We start from the raw sequence: 17340 nt of genomic DNA on the forward strand, positions 1-17340 counted from the left end.
CAATGGGAACTGGACCCACCAGCTGCTGGTGATGCTGGAAATCTCCCCCATGGGCAAGGTCACTTCCACCTGTCAGGGGGGGCACATCAGCCTGGAGCCCCCCCTGAGCTGGGACTGGGGTATGGCCTGGCAACTGGGAGGGGGGTTGGGGATCCTGGGAGTAACTGGGAAGGAGGTTGGGGGAATCTTGGGGAAACTGGCAGGGAGTTTGGGGGAGCTTGGTGGTAACCAGGAGGGGCTTTGTAGGGGAATAGAGAGGCAGAGAAGGGGTTTGGAGTGTGATGGGAAAGGGTGTGCAAGTCATGGGCGCAAGTGTGAAGGATTTTGAGGGCCCTGAGGGATTACTGGGAAGAGGTTTGGGGGGCTGGGGTTTCTGGAATGGATTTTGAATAGTCCAAGGAGCAATTGGAGTGGAGTTTGGGGAGACCAGGTTTGACTGGGAAAGGACTGGGAGGGGGTCTGGGGAGTCCTCAGGGGACGAGTGTGATAGATGAAATTTCTTAATTTGCTAAACTCAAATTGAAATTGCATTTGATGATTTTTATTTGAATGTAGAAGTGTATATATATATGTTTAAAATCTGTTGAAACCCAGTGCGGGACAGGTTTTTTTTGCAGGAGCCACAAAGATAAGAAACCATGATTAAAAGGACAAAAGAATCGAAACTACAACCTTCCAGACCCCCACCGCAGGGGTTTGGGAGAAGCCTACCTCTGGCTCGGCGGCATTCCCGTAAACCCCCTCCTCCCTTCCCCCCCTTTCAGTCCATCCTGGTTTCAGAACTTCTCGGCCCGGCGTCTACCCCTTCTCCCCCCCAGTTTTTTCCCTTATCAAGCCTCCCCCACCCTCGGATGCGAGTTTCGCTATAGTGCCCTTTCCCCCCCTTTCCCGAGCCAGCGCCCGGACAACCCCCCCGACCCTGTGCTCTGTCTCAATCCCGCGGGGACCCCAAAATTTGGCAAAGCCCTTCTCCAAACCTAAGCTGCCCCCCCCGTCTCCCCAAACGATCCCCGCACCGGATCTGTGCAGCCCCACGCCGGCTAAAACACCCTCCACACCCCATAACCCCGCTCCCACCACAGTGCCGAAGTTTTGTCGCCAGCCGCCCCGCTGGGAGTCAAATCCCGTAACCCCAGCCCGGTTTTGCCAGCCCGCTGGTGCCCCGTTCCCCCCCTCTTTTTTCCTCTCACCCAGCCCGTCCTGGTTTCTTCACCCAGCCGGCACCGCCGCCGGTGCTGACCCCAGCCCCAAGGCTGCTCATGCCAGCCACCGGCTTTTGCCTGCCCGGCTCTGCCCACGGCTGCCAAACCGTGCAGCGACAAAGCTCCCTCCCGGTCCCCGTCCCCCTTCCCACCTTGGTCCATCCCGGACCCCCCCCGCCCCCCGGAACCGCCCTTCCTCCCTTAGAACCAGAGCCGCGTCCACTCTCCCCATCCCGAGTTATCCACACTCCAGTTCACTGTTTTATTTAATAAATAAAATTTCGATCTCCTGCCAAGCCCACCACTGGTTCAGCATATGAGACAGGGCAGCCACCGCCTGGAGTGGCCGCCTTGTCTGCGAAACCCTCCACGCTGCATCAAGACATTTGCTGCCACCACCCACGTCACTCCCGGAGCCACCTCAGCCCCGCGGCCGCATCAGGGTGAACCACCCCCGCAGTGCTGTGACCAGACCCCTACGTGGAGTAGCCCAGTCATCTTAGAAACTCTATTACCGCCATCTTCAGCCAACCCCATGGAAAGTCACGGGACCAGCCCAGCGGCCGCTGAACAGCAACTAATACACAATACCTCAAGCCTACACAACGCAGAATGTAGCGCCACAGAACTGAGCATGCGCAGAAAGGACACAGTTTGCGTAACTCTTATGAAATACAGGAACTGGGCATGCGCAGAAGGGACACAGGTTGCACTACTCTTGCAAAATGCATGAACTGCGTCTGCGCAAGGGGGCGTGGCCTACGCCAAAAAAGTGAATGTAAACGAGGTTTTGGTCCAGGTCTAGCACAAACATGTTGGGAGCTGGTCTCCTAGGTCGTCCAGTGCTCGGCCACGCTGCAAGCACTGTATTGCTCCTCTCTTGCCTTCACAAAGAGCTGAAATCACTGAGGTTGGGGCTAACTGAGCTGGACACTGATATCACTTGTTAAATCAATTTCTGTTTGTTTTTTTCCTTAATAAATAATGTTACTTATTTTTCATTATGAAATAAAATAAATACTAATATTCTAGCCAACGTCTAGCTGCCTATAACAAAGGTGCCCCTGTTCATGTCACTGAGGTTGGATATAGATGATCTTTGAAGGTCCTTGAAACTCAGGACACTCTATGATTCTGAGTTACTTCAGACAACTTTGAGAGTGCCCAACATCTTGACCCAACAGGGGGAAAGGTAATTTTCAAAAAATGGAAATTAAAGTCAGTATTGCAAAGACCCATCAGGTTCAGCCCCATAGAAAAGGAAAGTCATATTTCTTATGCTGTGGGTGCAGAAGGCAGTAAGTGTTGGGTTGAGCCTCAGAACACTCAAGCACCTGATCAAGTGCACCCACGAGCCAAGGCAAACACTGAGCAGAGTGAGGGGCAGTGAGTGGGGGCCTGACATGCAGAAGGAGCAGATTGCTGGGGGAGGAACTGCCTTTCCTGTGCCAGGACCAGGGCACATCCCACTGCAGGAAAAGCCCCAGGGCAGCCCCAGCACATTGAAGGCCACGGGCACAACTGCAGAGTGACTTGGTGGCACCTCTGCCAGGGAGAACCTGAAAACCCAAATGCATCTTGGCAGCAGCAGGTCCTGCCAGTCCATGGCCAGGAGCCCTCCCTTGCCAGCCCAGCCTGGTGGGCAGCACTGCAGAGCTGCTGGTTAAGGGTGTTCTTTCTTGCTGGGCTCTGCAAAGCCACTTCTGCTACAGGAGCCTCATGGGGAAGCAATTGGGCCCCAGCAACTTGGAGACAAGATATTAATCAAAACCTGCTCATGCTGTTGCCAAACCCCTCTGAAATGATTGGGGTAATAAAACCCCCTAACACTGCATGTTTGGTGTTAGAAAGGAAGGCATCACTTTATTCCCAGTGCTCTGTGTGTGTGTCCAACAGAAATCCTTTCACACAGACACCAATGCATCACTTCTTCATGTATTTATAAATTTTTAGGAAACAAAGAAATCAATGTTCATTGGTCCTAAATGACATAATTTTATTGAACTAATTTTGAATTAATATTTAATTAATTTTTATCTTCTATTGGTTATGGACTTCTCCCTCTCTTTGCTAATTAGTCCGTATTTTTAGTCTTTTTCTCCTGGTTGGGACTTTCCATCACATCTACTAAGTCCTTGTTAGCCATCTTCTTTATCTACTGGTTTCTGCAAATGTCCTTGTGGTCCATAAATTCTGCATTCCAGATGTCCAACATCAACAGTACATCTTTCTATCCCAGGCTTTGTTCATCAAAGCATATCAAGGTTCACTTAACAAAACTTAGAGAATTAGTACTTTTCCCAAGCTGTGTTCTCACAGTGGTAGGTTAAATTCTGCTGAGTGCTGGCTGAAAGGGATTTAAGGCCCAACACACAACTTGTCTTTAATTCAAGCAGTTCATTAAAAGGCTTATTAAAACCATTATGAAATTAGAAAAGTTATTTCCTACAATCTGAGCAGAGACCAGACAGGGTCAGTGGAAAGGGGAGGCCAGGCATGGGGATATGGCTGAAATGTGGTGGTTGTGAGGTCACTTCCACTGCAGCAGCCTGGGTGGCCCTCAGGAGACATTCTGGCCAGGGAGCATTGTGAGGTCATCCAGCACATCAGGGAACCCACACAACAGAAATTCCATCTGGGAGAGGTGACGGAGTGGGGCAGGTGGGAGAGCCCCCCAGGTTCTGATTCTGGGGGCAGCTCTGTCACACAGCCCCACCAACCCTGGCAGGCAGGAAGGTAACCTGGGCTCGTGGCCACCCTGCTCTGCACTGGCCCTGCAACTGGGGAAAAGACTTTTTCTCATCTCCAGGCTGAATATCCCCTCTTTCACCCAACAACCCTTGTCTTTCATTCTCTTCACATGCCAGCTCCAGCCAAACCTTCCTTTCCTCAAAAAACAGTTCCCATTTCTAATCTTTTATTTTGCAAACTGTCCTTGCTGTCACCTCCTGGCAGTGGCTTCCTGGCCCCTGTCACAGCCAGCCCTGGCCCTGCACTGACCCAGCTCTGCTGCCCCACAGATGCTGCATCAGGAAGGGAAGGTCCATGGAGTAGGGAAATGCACAGGGACTCATCCTGGAAGGGACCTCAGGAGGTTTCTGGGCCAAAACAAAGCACAGTGAGTGGAGAAAGGGACACAAGAATGGGCTGTTTGTGTGCTCTGCCATGTCAGGAGAAGATGCAGAGCTGCAGAGTCACCCAGACAATGTGGATCCCTCCAGGAGATGATCTCAGACAGCGGTTCCCAGGCCTCTGCCACTCACTGGTTGCTCTGGTTTCATGGTCACTGGTGGTTACACCCACCCACACCCACCAGTGTTCTGTGCACACACACCAGTCTCACCAGTGTCTGGGCCCCAAGGAACACAAGACCTGATGATTTGTGGCTCCCACTCCAGTAATTGGCACTTGCATCTCCCTCCATAGCCAGAGCACAGAGATCCCTTGACCCAGAAAGTTCTTGACAATGGAGAGATTGAGAAAACAGGACAGGCTGTGGGATCAGCTGCAGGACAAGGCCAGAGAAAGACACTTAGCAGTCACTTGCTTACACATAATTAGCTCTTCCATCATCTTTTTGTCTCTGTTTTCTTATGCTTGTTGCACCATGGACAACAGTGTTCCCCCCACCCTTTCCAATCCAGTGGTTTTTTTCCTAAGTGTCCCATGGCAAGTCTTGCACAGTCCCCAAATGCACTTTCTGGTTTCCCATCATGACTCTCAGACTCTGAGACAGAAATGGCCAACCTCAGATCAGGGTCATTCTGGGAAGCTCTGCCATTGACCACTTGGAGAGCCTTTTATGCTGGGATGTTTTAAATCTCTATTAGTTCCCATGTAACTTTTCAGTTTTGAATGATTCCCCTAAAAACCTGAAAATTCATGTCCCTAAAATGGCAGTTCTTTCACATTTATAAAGTTTTGGGGATTAGGTCACATAAAAATGCTGACAAGGTGTCCATAGGTGTTTGCAGCCCTGTGGAGAAGGAATTGGAGATACAGGAATGAATGGATGATGAAACAGTTTGGGTTGAAAGAGACCTAAAGGAGCCTCCAGTCCAACTTCCCGCCCATTAACGAGGGAATCCTTCCACCAGTTCAGGCTGCACAAAGTTCCTCACCTTGGACACCTCCAGGGATGACGTTTCCACTTAGTGGGCAACCTGCTCCAGGTTCCTGCTCCCTTAATCAGAAAATATTTCTTCCTGACATCCAATGTAAATCTGCCCTTGCTGAGTTGCAGTTACTGTGCCTTGTTCTGCCAATACAACCTTTGGCAAAGTGTGTCAGTCTGTCTTTCCTGGACAAGGGGCACTGCATTTTCATGGATAAACACCTTGGAGAGGGACCAGAGAGGGCCCATGAAGGCATTTGGAGGTCTCAAGCACATGACCAATATATAAGGACTGAAAGCCCTGGGCTCAGTTGTGTGGAGACTGAGTAGAGCACAGGAGAAGGCTGAGAGTGCTTGAAGTGCTCTCCCCTAGAGATGGTGGAGCTTTTCTTTGTAGTGAGAAACAGCATGAGAAAGAAATAATGTCACCAAGGGCAGCTGGAGAGGTCCAGGTTGGACATGAGGAGAAAGGAATTTCCCTCCAAGAGCAGTGGTTTGGTGCAACACAACACCAAGAAGTCTGAATTAGCCCATGGCTTTATCTCTCAAGAAGAGCCAGGGAGGAGGGAGAGACGTCAGTGCAGGAGAGTTCCAGAGTGACAATGAATCCATTGTGTCAATAAGACTCTGCAGTGTCACACTGTGCCGTTCATTCCATGAGGTTCCACAGTGTCCCAGTGGTGGTGTCAGAGATGGTGGAGCTTTTCTTTTTGTAGTCAGATATAGAATGAGAAAGAAATAATGTCACCAATGGCATCTGGGAAGGTCTATACTGGACATATGCAGAAAGGAGTTTCCCTCCAAGACAAGTGCTCTGATACAAAGCATCACCAAGAAGGGGTCTGGGCCAGCACAAGACTTTGTGTTCCAAGGCAGAACCAGGGAGGAGGGAGAGATGTCAGTGCAGGAAGGGGCCAGCGAGGTGGGGCAGCCGGGGGATGCCGACAGCCTGCAGGGAAAGGGGCAGGGCATGGGCACCGTAGGACAGCCTGGGCTGGAGAGGAGACAGGGATGTGCAGAAGCTGAAAGGCCCCAAGAGAGCCAACTTGTGCAGGCCTTTGGCCATGGCTGCTGTGAGTGCCCCTGATGGCATGAGGAGACAAGTGAGCCTTGCAGCCCTGGGGCCTCATTGCCTCCTTGTCCCTGCTCAGCAGCCTGGGAGGTGCCACCCCATCCTCCTGCCCTTGGCATTGCACATCCCACATCCCAGTGCCCCAGGATAAGATGTGAGAATGAGTAAGGGACTGCATATGCCTTTCCAGGGGCTGGGTGTCAGGGCTTGGCCCTTTGGAATAAGGAAACATATAGAGATTTCCTAAGCATGAGAGACACCTTTCCTTGCTTCTTCATAATTGTCACCACTGTCTGCAGTTTTCTGCTCTACCTGGAATCTGGGGACACTTTCTCAGTCTTGTCTCTTAATTGGACCCATTAGCACTACAAGAAACTTCAGAGTTTCACTCTCACTTTGACTTCTTGAGAAGTTGTTTGAAGTTACTCTGATGGACTGAGTCTGATGTAAACAACACAAACCCCCCAGAGGGCCATTAAATGCCCTGGGCTGTTGCTGTGCTGCTGAGCTGGGCCGGGCTCCTGGCACACAGGGAGCTCCTGGCAAGCGGGCAGCGCTGCAGAGAGACAGCTCTGCCCAGGAGCAGCTCCTGTGCACAGCCCAGCAGGGCTCAGGGCACTGCCAGGGCAGCTCAGGGGCACCAGCAGGGCACAGACAGAGCTTAAAGGGGCTCAGCACTGGGAGGATGACTGAGAGCTCATGGAGGAGAAATCTTTGCAGTGCTGGACACGGTGAGTCTGTGGGTGCAGGGCAATGCAGGGGCAGCTCCTGGAGGCATCTCCTAAAGCTGGCCCAGCCCCAGCTGATGGGATGTGTGAGGAGGGGGCTGTGGGGGACACTTTGGAATAGCTGTGGAGCCGGGGGTGCAGCCAGGGGTGCCCAGGGCTGTGGTGCAGAGCAGGGTCCTGCAGCCCAGGGTGCTGTGCTGAGGCAGGGACTCTGCTGCCTGCCAGGGTCAGCTCTCAGCCAGCCTGGGGAGCTGCTCACAGGGCTGGGGAAGAAGGGCTGTGGGGAAGGAGCAATCAATGATAGGTGAGGGCAGGATCCTTCCACTCTCAGGGTGTTGAAGGTGGCTGGCTGCTCACAGCTCCAAATCACAACAGGACATTCAAGAATGGAGTTTTAAAGAAGCACAGAAGGTTTTGTGACACATGACTGGAATTGATACTGCTCTTTATGTCTTCTGCTCTGGCTTGCCCAGGTAGGCAATGGGACACAGAAATTAATTTCTCAGTCCAGCAGCAGGCACAAAAATTCTCCATCTTCTACAATGAGAACTGAAGAAAACAGGCAATCTGAGAAATCACCACACTGTGCCCTACAGGGACCATCAGTGTCCCTTTTCCAGCCTTCTCGGGGTTGCTCTGACGTTGCCATCAGAACCTGCACAGATATTTTTCTCTTTAATCAGCTCTGAGGCACCACAAATGGAAGTGCAGGGCAGATGGGAAACAGAGCAGTCAGCACTGTATCTGTCTGTGCTGACTATGAACTAAAACACTGAGAGCTGAGCACTATTATCTGTCCCGTCCTAAGGATGTTCACACTTTTATTCACCAAAAATCAGAATTTCTAGACTCAATAATACCACTTGATTGATATGACAATAGGAAAAAAAAACAACAAAGCAAACAACTAGAACAAAAACCTCAGAGAAACTGAGAAGGAACAAGGGCCAATAACCAAACCCCCTCCCTAAGTTCCAGTCCTGTTTGCTCCAGCCTTACTACCAAGCATGTTCTGTTCTCTTTCTTAGGACATGATTGTTGTTCAGTTCTCTGTTCTGTAGCCTGGAGCCGAATTAATCAGGTAATGGTGGACAGTTGAATAGAGCAAAATGGTAGCTAGCCAAGAATTTTTCTACTAGTTTTGGCTGGGTCACCTATGAAAGGAACCAAGCTGGGTCAAGGAGAGGAAGACTACCTGGGACCCTCCTTTTGGGGATGAAGAAGAGAAGGACCCCTCCACAGAACTGAAGCCAGAAGAAAACACCGCCCCAGCTCCAACCAGACTCCACCTGTAATCAATATGCAATGAGATGTTGTAATCAATGATGTTCAAATGTATAATACAGCCTCCTTTGACACCTGCCAGGTGAGCAAGCCTCTGCTTGAAGTTTTGCTGCCTTGCTTCCTGCTCAGAAATAAATACCTGCTGCTAACGGGTGCAAACACCTTCTCTTAGCAGTTATTTTTGTGGCGTTCTCGCTTATCACAAACTCACTATTACGTTCAGCTAAACCTGTTTCTGCAGCACAGAATCTTCTGCCACAAGAGCAGAGAGTGAAATTTTCTTACACCTGGCACTCCTTGTGAGTACTGGAGCTTTCACAAGCCAGGTTCTGTGTGCCCACTGCATCAGGGCTGAACTAACTCGCTGGAGCAGCACAATCAGTCCAGAGAGACCAAATGAATCCAAAATTGGGGGAGTGGGCTCGAAATTCTATGAGATATTTGCTGATTTTGTCCTTAGAAATCTGTCCTAAATTGTCACTATCTTTTCCTTCTTCGACAGTGCTCCATTGCCAAATGAAGCTCATGTCGAACAGCAGCTCCATCAGCCAGTTCCTCCTCCTGCCATTGGCAGACACGCGGCAGCTGCAGCTCCTGCACTTGTGGCTCTTCCTGGGCATCTCCCTGGCTGCCCTCCTGGGCAACGGCCTCATCATCAGCGCCGTAGCCTGCGACCACCACCTGCACACCCCCATGCACTTCTTCCTGCTCAACCTGTCCCTCACAGACCTGGGCACCATCTGCACCACTGTCCCCAAAGCCATGCACAACTCCCTCTGGGACACCACAACCATCTCCTACATGGGATGTGCTGCACAGGTCTTCTTCCTTATTTTCTTCATTGGAACAGAGTTTTCCCTCCTCACCATCATGTGCTACGACCGCTACATTGCCATCTGCAAACCCCTGCACTACGGGACCCTCCTGGGCAGCAGAGCTTGTGCCCACATGGCAGCAGCTGCCTGGGCCAGTGGCTTTCTCAATGCTCTGCTGCACACTGTCAATACATTTTCCCTGCCCCTGTGCCAGGGAAATGCCCTGGGCCAGTTCTTCTGTGAAATCCCACAGATCCTCAAGCTCTCCTGCTCACACTCCTACCTCAGGGAAGTTGGACTTCTTGCTGTTAGTGTCTGTTTAGGTTTCGGCTGTTTCATTTTCATAGTTTTCTCGTATGTGCAGATCTTCAGGGCTGTGCTGAGGATCCCCTCTGAGCAGGGACGGCACAAAGCCTTTTCCACGTGCCTCCCCCACCTGGCTGTGGTCTCCCTGTTTGTCAGCACTGCTGTGTTTGCCTATCTGAAGCCTCCCTCCATCTCCTCCCCATCCCTGGATCTGGCCCTGTCAGTTCTGTACTCAGTGGTGCCTCCAACACTGAACCCCCTCATCTACAGCCTGAGGAACCAGGAGCTCAAGGATGCTGTGAGGAAAATGATGACTTGATGCTCTCCAGAAGCATAAAACTGTTGTTTCTGTTGATGTCTGCATAGTATTTGGACTGGAACTCATTACAGACCCATCCTGTTTTCTCAGCATTTGTTGGGGGTCATGGGTTCATCTTGTGATAAGTTTGTGCACAATTAATCTCCATTCTAATCTAGTGTTTTTCTTTGGAGTTTGACCCAGAGGCTGGTGTAAACAAGGATTTGTTGTACTTGAGTAGTTACACAAAATAAAGGACAGTGCAGTGACTTGTTTGATCCTTCTTCTTAGGCATTCAGAAAGGACAGCTCAGTGCAGGACAGTGCATGTTTACAGAGAGGAGGGGACTGTTCAGAGCTGCTTTTTCCACTTCCACACTCTCCTAAGCCCTTGTGTTGGTCCAAGGCCTTGGTCCTCTGCCAGCTTGGTCACATCCTGCTGTATGTCCATCCTGGGCTCACAGCCAGGGACAGGCCATGGGCACTGCTGGGACACAGCTGGGCTCCACAACAGCAGCTCCATCAGGAAAGGGGTTCTCCTGAGGGCAGGGCAGGAAGGCTTTGGGCTTCCTCTGAAGTTCCTCTTAAGAACATGCCTAAGGAAGAGACATTCAAGAGGCAACTTGTGCTGCTTTGTCCTCCCTGGGGCTCAGTGTGATGAGATCAGGTTCCCAGTGTGACTTTCAAAGGACTTAGTTCTGGTTCAGGTTTTACTTGTTGGTGGCCAGAGACCATGCAGATGAGATTAACCTTCCTGGGGCTCAACAGCTTGTGACAGGGCTGATGGCAGGTAAGTGATTTGCTTAAGACACTTTGGAGCTGCCAGGAGAACACGAGACCTGCAGCAACAGTGTGAGCAGGAGCTGACAGTGAATAGAGCCCAAGGAGAACAGGCCTGTCCAGCTTGGAGTCACCCAGAGATAATATTCTACATCTGAGTGTGAACTGAAAAAAAAGAGCCCTGCAACCCCAGGGAATACAGCAGGTTGAGGGAAAGGAGTCCTGGGATTCATTTTACTTTCCATAAGCATTCATATCTGGATCCAGTGCAGCCCCCAGACCCATCTCCCAGCACTGGAACAAGGCAGGGCCCCTCTGAGCACCCTCCATGGCCACACAAGAGCTTGTGTGGCAGGGAGTCAGTGGCAGGGACCACCATCAGCTGGTTCTGCCTCCCAGCCTGACCAGCACAGCCCAGAAGAGCCCCCCCATAGCCCTGGGCACCACAGCCTCTGTGCCCTGCAGAGCAGCATCCCCAGCTCGGGGGCTGTGGGGAGCACGGGGAGGGGCTGCAGGAATGGCTGGTCAGGCCAGCACAGACGTGTTCCCCTAGGGAAAGGCTCTGTGGGGAGATGGGATGTGTGAGGAGAAGAGCAGGGCAGGCTGTGGGTGCAGAGGAGCCATGGAAAGAGGCTGTCTTTTCCCTGGGGCTGTAGGAGATGCCCGACCTGAAGATCTCCTGAGCATTCCACAGACAGGGTCACTGTCCCTGAACTCCATTTCCTCCATTTCTCGCTGGAGGGCCAGACATGACTGTGCTGCTCTGCTGGGCTGGGGCAGGGACAGGGAGATGGGGAGACCAGGAGGAGGTTGGACTGGGAAGGGGCAGGAAGAGGGAAAGCCCAATGTTGAGCTGAAGTGTGTGAGTGTGCAGGGTGGGGGCTCTGTAGAGCTGTGGTGCCTCCAGGCCCGGGCAGTGGCAGCAGGAGCCCAGGGAGACACTGCACCTGCTGCCAGGAACTGTCTGTGTGTGTGCAAGGGAAGGACTCGTGTCTCTGAACAGCCCTGGGGGTGTGAGCAGGGCATGAGCTCAGCTCAGGTGTGGGCACCTGTCAGAGCCCTGACATTTCTGGGAGTTGCTCCAGGAACAACCTCGTATCCCAGGGACATTCGTCTCTCCAGCTTTGGATACATCCATTACAGAAGGCCCTGTTTCCTCCATTCCTTTTTTCAGCCTTTCTGGCCTGTCCCTTTCATGCCTCAGGAAGCAGACTGAGGAGCATCTCACCTGTGCAGTCAGAGGGGTTCTGTGAGCAGGAGTGGCAGAGTTCTGTAGAAATTTATTTCTGCCCTTCCCAATGGCACAGGGCACATCTTCAGAGTATGAAGACACTCCCTGGACAACTCTCCTTGGAGAGATATTTGAAGAAAAAAAATGGGAGAGAAGGTAAAATTAGAGAGATGAAACTTGCCTGAAAAATTCAGTAGCTCCTCTGAGCAATGTTTCTGCATTGGAACCATTGGTAGGAAATGTATTTTGAAAAGTAGCTGTACAAAGCTATTCCTTTAGACAGTGAGTAAATCAGGTTAACTAAATATTTTTGTGGTGTTTTCAATTAAAAAAACCCAAAAAAATATTTTATATATATGTTGAAAATAATCCTTACAATGCTGGCCAGGAATCCTCCAGCAATTATCAAGAGTTCTGCTCTCCAGAGGTTTGAACTACCTCCTAAAACCCACACTCCTGGCTTCAGGCCATGACTTCCCAGAGCAGTCACAGAGTTGGCCACTGCCCCAGAGATGCCCCAGGGCAGCTCAAGGACCCAAGTGTGAAAAGTCCCTCAGAGTGTCTGTGAGCCCTTCTGGAACAGGAGCTGCTGGGCAGGAAGGACCAGCTGGGGAGGGGCAGGGAATCCCCCCCTGCAGCACTGCTGGCCACGCTGAGGAGGGTCCTCTCCAGCACAGCAGAACATCCTGTCCCCTTGGGGGCTGGGCTGTCAGGTATGTTCCCAGAACTGACTGGCCAAGGTGGGCAGGCAGATGCTCAGGGTTCATGAAGGGTGTCACAAAGCTGAGCCCATCCAGCTGAAGGTTTTGGGGAGGTCAGGAGGAACTGGGACAAATGGGATGGGATATTTGGGGGAGGGAAGGGGGGCTTGGCCAACAGAGAGGAAAGATTTTGGTGAGATAAAACCAAGTTCAGGTAATGCTGAGGGTGTTGAAACACTGACTGTGCAAACACTCCTGATGGGCCTTTACCTATAATTTGTGTACCATTGCAACTTCTGTGAGGATAACTTGATACTCCTAATTTCACCCCCAGCAATCTTCTCTCAGGAACCAAGGGGACCCTGGGACACTGTGGAAAGCCTTGGAACCAAGGGGCCATTCTGACACTTGGGAACCTCATGGAATCAAAGTTCCATTGTGACCCTGCAGGACCTCAAGGAAACAGAAGCCCATTGTTACCCTGTGGAGCCTCATGGAATCCAGGGATCATTGTGACACTACAGGGCCTCATGGACTGCAAGGAACCCTGGGACACTGCAGAAATTCATGGAATCAAGGGGCCATGATGACACCGAATTGTCTCATGGATTCAAAGGAATCCTGGAATATTTTGGAATGTGATGGAATCATCGTGCAATTGTAACACTACAGAAACTTATGGAACCAAGAGGCAATTTTGACATTTCAGTGCCTCATGGAAGAAAAGAGACCCTGAGACACTGTGGAAACTCATGGAAACAAGGGGCCATTGGGACACTGCAGGGCCTGAAGGAACCAAAGGGATCCTTGGACACTGCAGAGCTCATGGAACCAAAGGGTTCATTGTGACTTGTAGGGCCTCATGGAACAAAACGGGTCTTGAGACAGTTTTTAACTTCATAGAATCAAGGGGTCATTGTCACACTGTGGAACCACAGGGAACCAGGATGCCACCTGGACACTGCAGGGCCTCACAGAACTAAAGGAATCCTGGGACATTACTGAATGTTATGAAAATATTTTGGGTCTGGCTGAGCTGGAGCTCATTTCCCCACAGCAGCCCTCCCAGTGCTGTGCACTGTGTTGGGAGCTGGAAAGGTGCTGAGAACACACCAATGTATTGGCTACTGCTGAGCAGGGCTGGCACAGCCCCAGCACTGCAACATTCCTTCCCCAACTGAGGGAAAGGTCCTGGGAAGGGACACAGCCAGGTCAGCTGAGCCAGAGTGACCAGAGGGATATTCCAGATCATGGGATGTCAGCTCAGGTATAAAAGCTGAGGAAAGGAGGAGAAAGCTGAGGGCATTCATGGTTTCCAATGTTTGCCTGCTGAGCAGCTGCTCCGTGTGCTGAAGCCTGGCTTGCTGGGACATGGCCAGACATCACTGCTGATGGGGAGTAGAGAAAAAACCTGCTTATTTTCCTCTTTCTTTCTTTGTGTGCAAACTTTGGCTTTTGATTTAGTAAAGTGCCTTATCCCAACCCACCAGTCATTTCCCACCTTATTCTCTCTCCCCTGTCCATCTGGGAAGGGCAGTGATAGAGCAGCTTGATGGGCAGCCTGTAATTTTCCCCATTCTCATTTTGCTCTTCTTGAAGATGGGCTTGGCATCTGCCTTTTCCAAGGACCCCAGAACCTCTCAGATTGCTCTGGCCCTTTCGAGAGCACAGCCCAGAATCCCAGGCAAGGGTGATGCAGCAGTTCAGGAGCACTTGCAATGAACTGTCCAAGACCACTGAGATGAATCTCACTGGGCCAGTGGAGTTTGTTCCTGGAGTCACTCACACAAATGTCGAGGTCCAGCAAGGCATCCACCTCTGAACTGGGATTGTGGGATTCTCATGCACCCAGGGGTGATCAGAGAGTCTTTCCCTTTTACACCCATGGGGAGATCATTGCAGGAGTCACAGTCTCTCCCTGGGCTCTCACTGCCACTGCTGGGGACTGGAGGCACCTCAGCCCTGTGGGTTGTCACCTGCTCTGCCCCTCTCTGAGATGCCCCACGGCCTGAGGGATGGACACGGGGGAGCTCTGTGCTCAGAAGCACATCCCAGTGCTGCATCCTGGGGGTTTTCCAGGGGATGTGGGGCCCACAGTGAAGTGACCTCGAGACACTGTGTGTCCCACAGCCCTTCCCAGCACCTCCAGGATTAGCGGATGGTCTTTGTGTTCTCTTGGGTTCATCTCCCGCACACACACACTGTGCATGCTGAAGTCTCCTCTGTACAATTGCAGCATGGCCTTGTGAGCTGCTCATTTGGTGTCCTCATGGAGGGACAAACAACCTGTCTGTGTTGGGTGAGAGGCCAGGGCTGGGAATGGTGTTTGCAGGGGGTGATCTGTGACAATTGCCCTGGGGCCCCTTGCCCAGGGTGTCCAGGAAACAAAGAAAAAGCCCAGACCCTGCTCTGCTGCTCCTTCAGGTGTGTCCCTGGAGGCCTGGCTGTGGAAGGGACACTGCTGTGCCCTCTCCTGCTCTCACACACTTTGGCTCTTCACTGTGCTTTTCTGCAACAGGGCAGTTTCCTGGGGCTTGACAGCCTAGGAGAAGACACCAGTTCCTTACAGCCCCAGGGCTTGTCATCTCCTCACCCACTCCATAGAGCTGTGGAGGTGTCCTACTGCTCTCCTGCACTCCCCATTCCACACCCCACATCACTCTGCTCCAGGAGCATCCTGTGAGGAACCAGAGATGGGTGGCAGGGCTTGGCTGTCCTGCTTGGCAAAGTCCATCAGGCCCTTTCACAGCCACATTCCACAGTCCCTTTTCCACCTGTAACCAGTGACTCTGAGCTGCTGCTTCCCCAGCCCCAGGGAGGGTCTTTTTGTCTGCTCTTCCCCTCTGGGGTCTCTTTTCAGTGATGGCCTGAGCAGAGCTTGCTGACATCCTCAGGAACCTGGAGGTTTGCTGATTAATTTTACTTTTTTAGAGACTTGTTCTGTCTTAGATCTTCAGTTCAGGAATTCAGTGCCAGAGGCCTCATTAACATTTAAAACATCTTAACAAGACAAGCCTCTGGGAATAATTTAATATCAAGTCTTCTATTCTTCTGTGGTTAATTAGACAGATTCCAGAAGTGTATTCAAAGTGAGTGTATTACATTAACAAAATGCATGAAGAAAGATTTATTTTTGTCCTGTTTACCTTTTCCCTGTTTATACACTGATAGCAGCAAACCCTAATTGATATTGTTCCCAAGCACCAGGGATGGTCTCCTTGTCTGCTTGTTCCCTCCATAGTCTCTTCTCAGTGATGGCATCTTCAACAAGACAAGCCCCTGGGAATAATTTGCTTTTAAATTTTCAAATCTTCTGTGGTCAATTACAGAGGTCTCAGAAATGCATTCAAAGTCAATATCTTATATTAAAATAAAGAGAAAAGATGTATTTTTTGGCCTGTTTATTTTTTCCTGTTTATACATTAATGTCAGAAATCCCCAAATTACTTTGATCATGAGTACCAATTAATGCAGTCTAAATAAGTATGAAAATCAAGACCCTTTATGTCTTACATTTAATCAAATGTTATCCCTAATCCCCACCCCACCATTTCCCTCATCACATCCCTGGCACTCAAAGCAGCCTTGTGCAATCTGAGCTTCCTCCACTAAAGGCTGGACCTGCAGGTTTCAGCTCCTTGGCACCAACTCCCACCTGCTGTACTTGGAGAAGGAGCTGCAGGAGACCCACAGGGATGTTCATTTACTTGAGAAAAAAAAAAAAAGAAAAAACAAAACAAAGGAAGGCACAAACAAACCAAACCCCACAACTCCTTCCTTAGCTGTACATTAAGCCCACGTTGCTTCCACTGAAGTTCACTTTCCACAATAGGTAGTCTTAGACCAAAGGCAAAAATGTTCTGTGTCAAGTACAGGTCACAAGATATTCCCAAACACTTCCTGTCCCGATTCTGTCCATATTTGCTCTTCGCACACAGGTCACACACTGCAGTCAGAATTTCCCTTGATCCAGAGAGGGAGGAAAAGAGAGAAAGATAATGAAATTCTGCATTCTGCTGAGTTAAATCTGCATCAATCCCAATATTCTGGGGTTGCAAGAAACTTATCAGACACTCTCTGCAGCATCTGTTCAGTGGGGGAAAATCTGTCTGGATGGCCAAGCCCAAGGACTGGTGGGGAATGGAATTACATCCAGGATTTTTCCCAGGCATCAGTATTGGGGTCAGTTCAGTTAAACATCTTTATCAATGATCTGGATGAGGAGATCAAGTGCACCATTGGTCAGTTTGCAGATGACAACAGGCTGGGTGGGATTGCTGATCTGCTGGAGGGCAGGAAGGCTCTGCAGAGGGGTCTGGAAAGGCTGGATCGATGGGCCCTGGTCATCTGGATGAGGTTCAACAAGGCCAAATGCTGGGTCCTGCCCTGGGGTCACAACCACCCCAAATCCCTGGTCATGCCCTGTAACTGTTCCCCACATCCTGTCCTGTATCCTTCATCCCTCCATTTCATGGAACTTTTTTGAATAAGGGAGCTTTGTACTCTAGGTATGGAGGGAGATCCAAGTGTCACTGGAGTAGGAACTCATCAGGTTTGTGCTCTTTAGGGGATGAGGAACTGGTGACACGTAGAGGCACAGAAAGTTTCCCTTCAATGCCCACAGTACAAATTAAACAGGATACAGTTTCTAAACTCCACAGCTCTTTGTGCAGCTTTCCTCAGCCCCAGCAACCAGGATAAGCCCCGTCCTTGCTGTGCTGGTCCCACAGCCCAGGGTGCTCCTGGCCTCCCTTGCTGCCAGGGCACACGGCTGCCTGCTGCCCAGCTCCTGCCCACCCACAGCTGCCTT

At 50.9% G+C, this 17340-nt stretch overlaps 2 protein-coding genes across 2 annotated transcripts in view; one reads left to right on the top strand and one right to left on the bottom strand.

Moving 5' to 3' along the window:
- Nucleotides 1-17340, bottom strand: part of LOC139673810 (zinc finger protein 850-like) — a 1066517-nt gene that overhangs the window by 449435 nt on the left and 599742 nt on the right. The gene's annotated exons all lie outside the window — the stretch shown is intronic.
- LOC139673900 (olfactory receptor 14J1-like) lies at nt 8926-17115 on the top strand. The gene is made up of 2 exons (XM_071559833.1): nt 8926-9833; nt 17106-17115. The coding sequence occupies exons 1-2, from the start codon at nt 8926-8928 to the stop codon at nt 17113-17115; spliced, it is 918 nt and encodes a 305-aa protein (XP_071415934.1).

The sequence above is a fragment of the Pithys albifrons genome, chromosome 7 (genome assembly GCF_047495875.1).
Source record: "Pithys albifrons albifrons isolate INPA30051 chromosome 7, PitAlb_v1, whole genome shotgun sequence".
NCBI classification, from domain to species: Eukaryota; Metazoa; Chordata; class Aves; order Passeriformes; family Thamnophilidae; genus Pithys; species Pithys albifrons.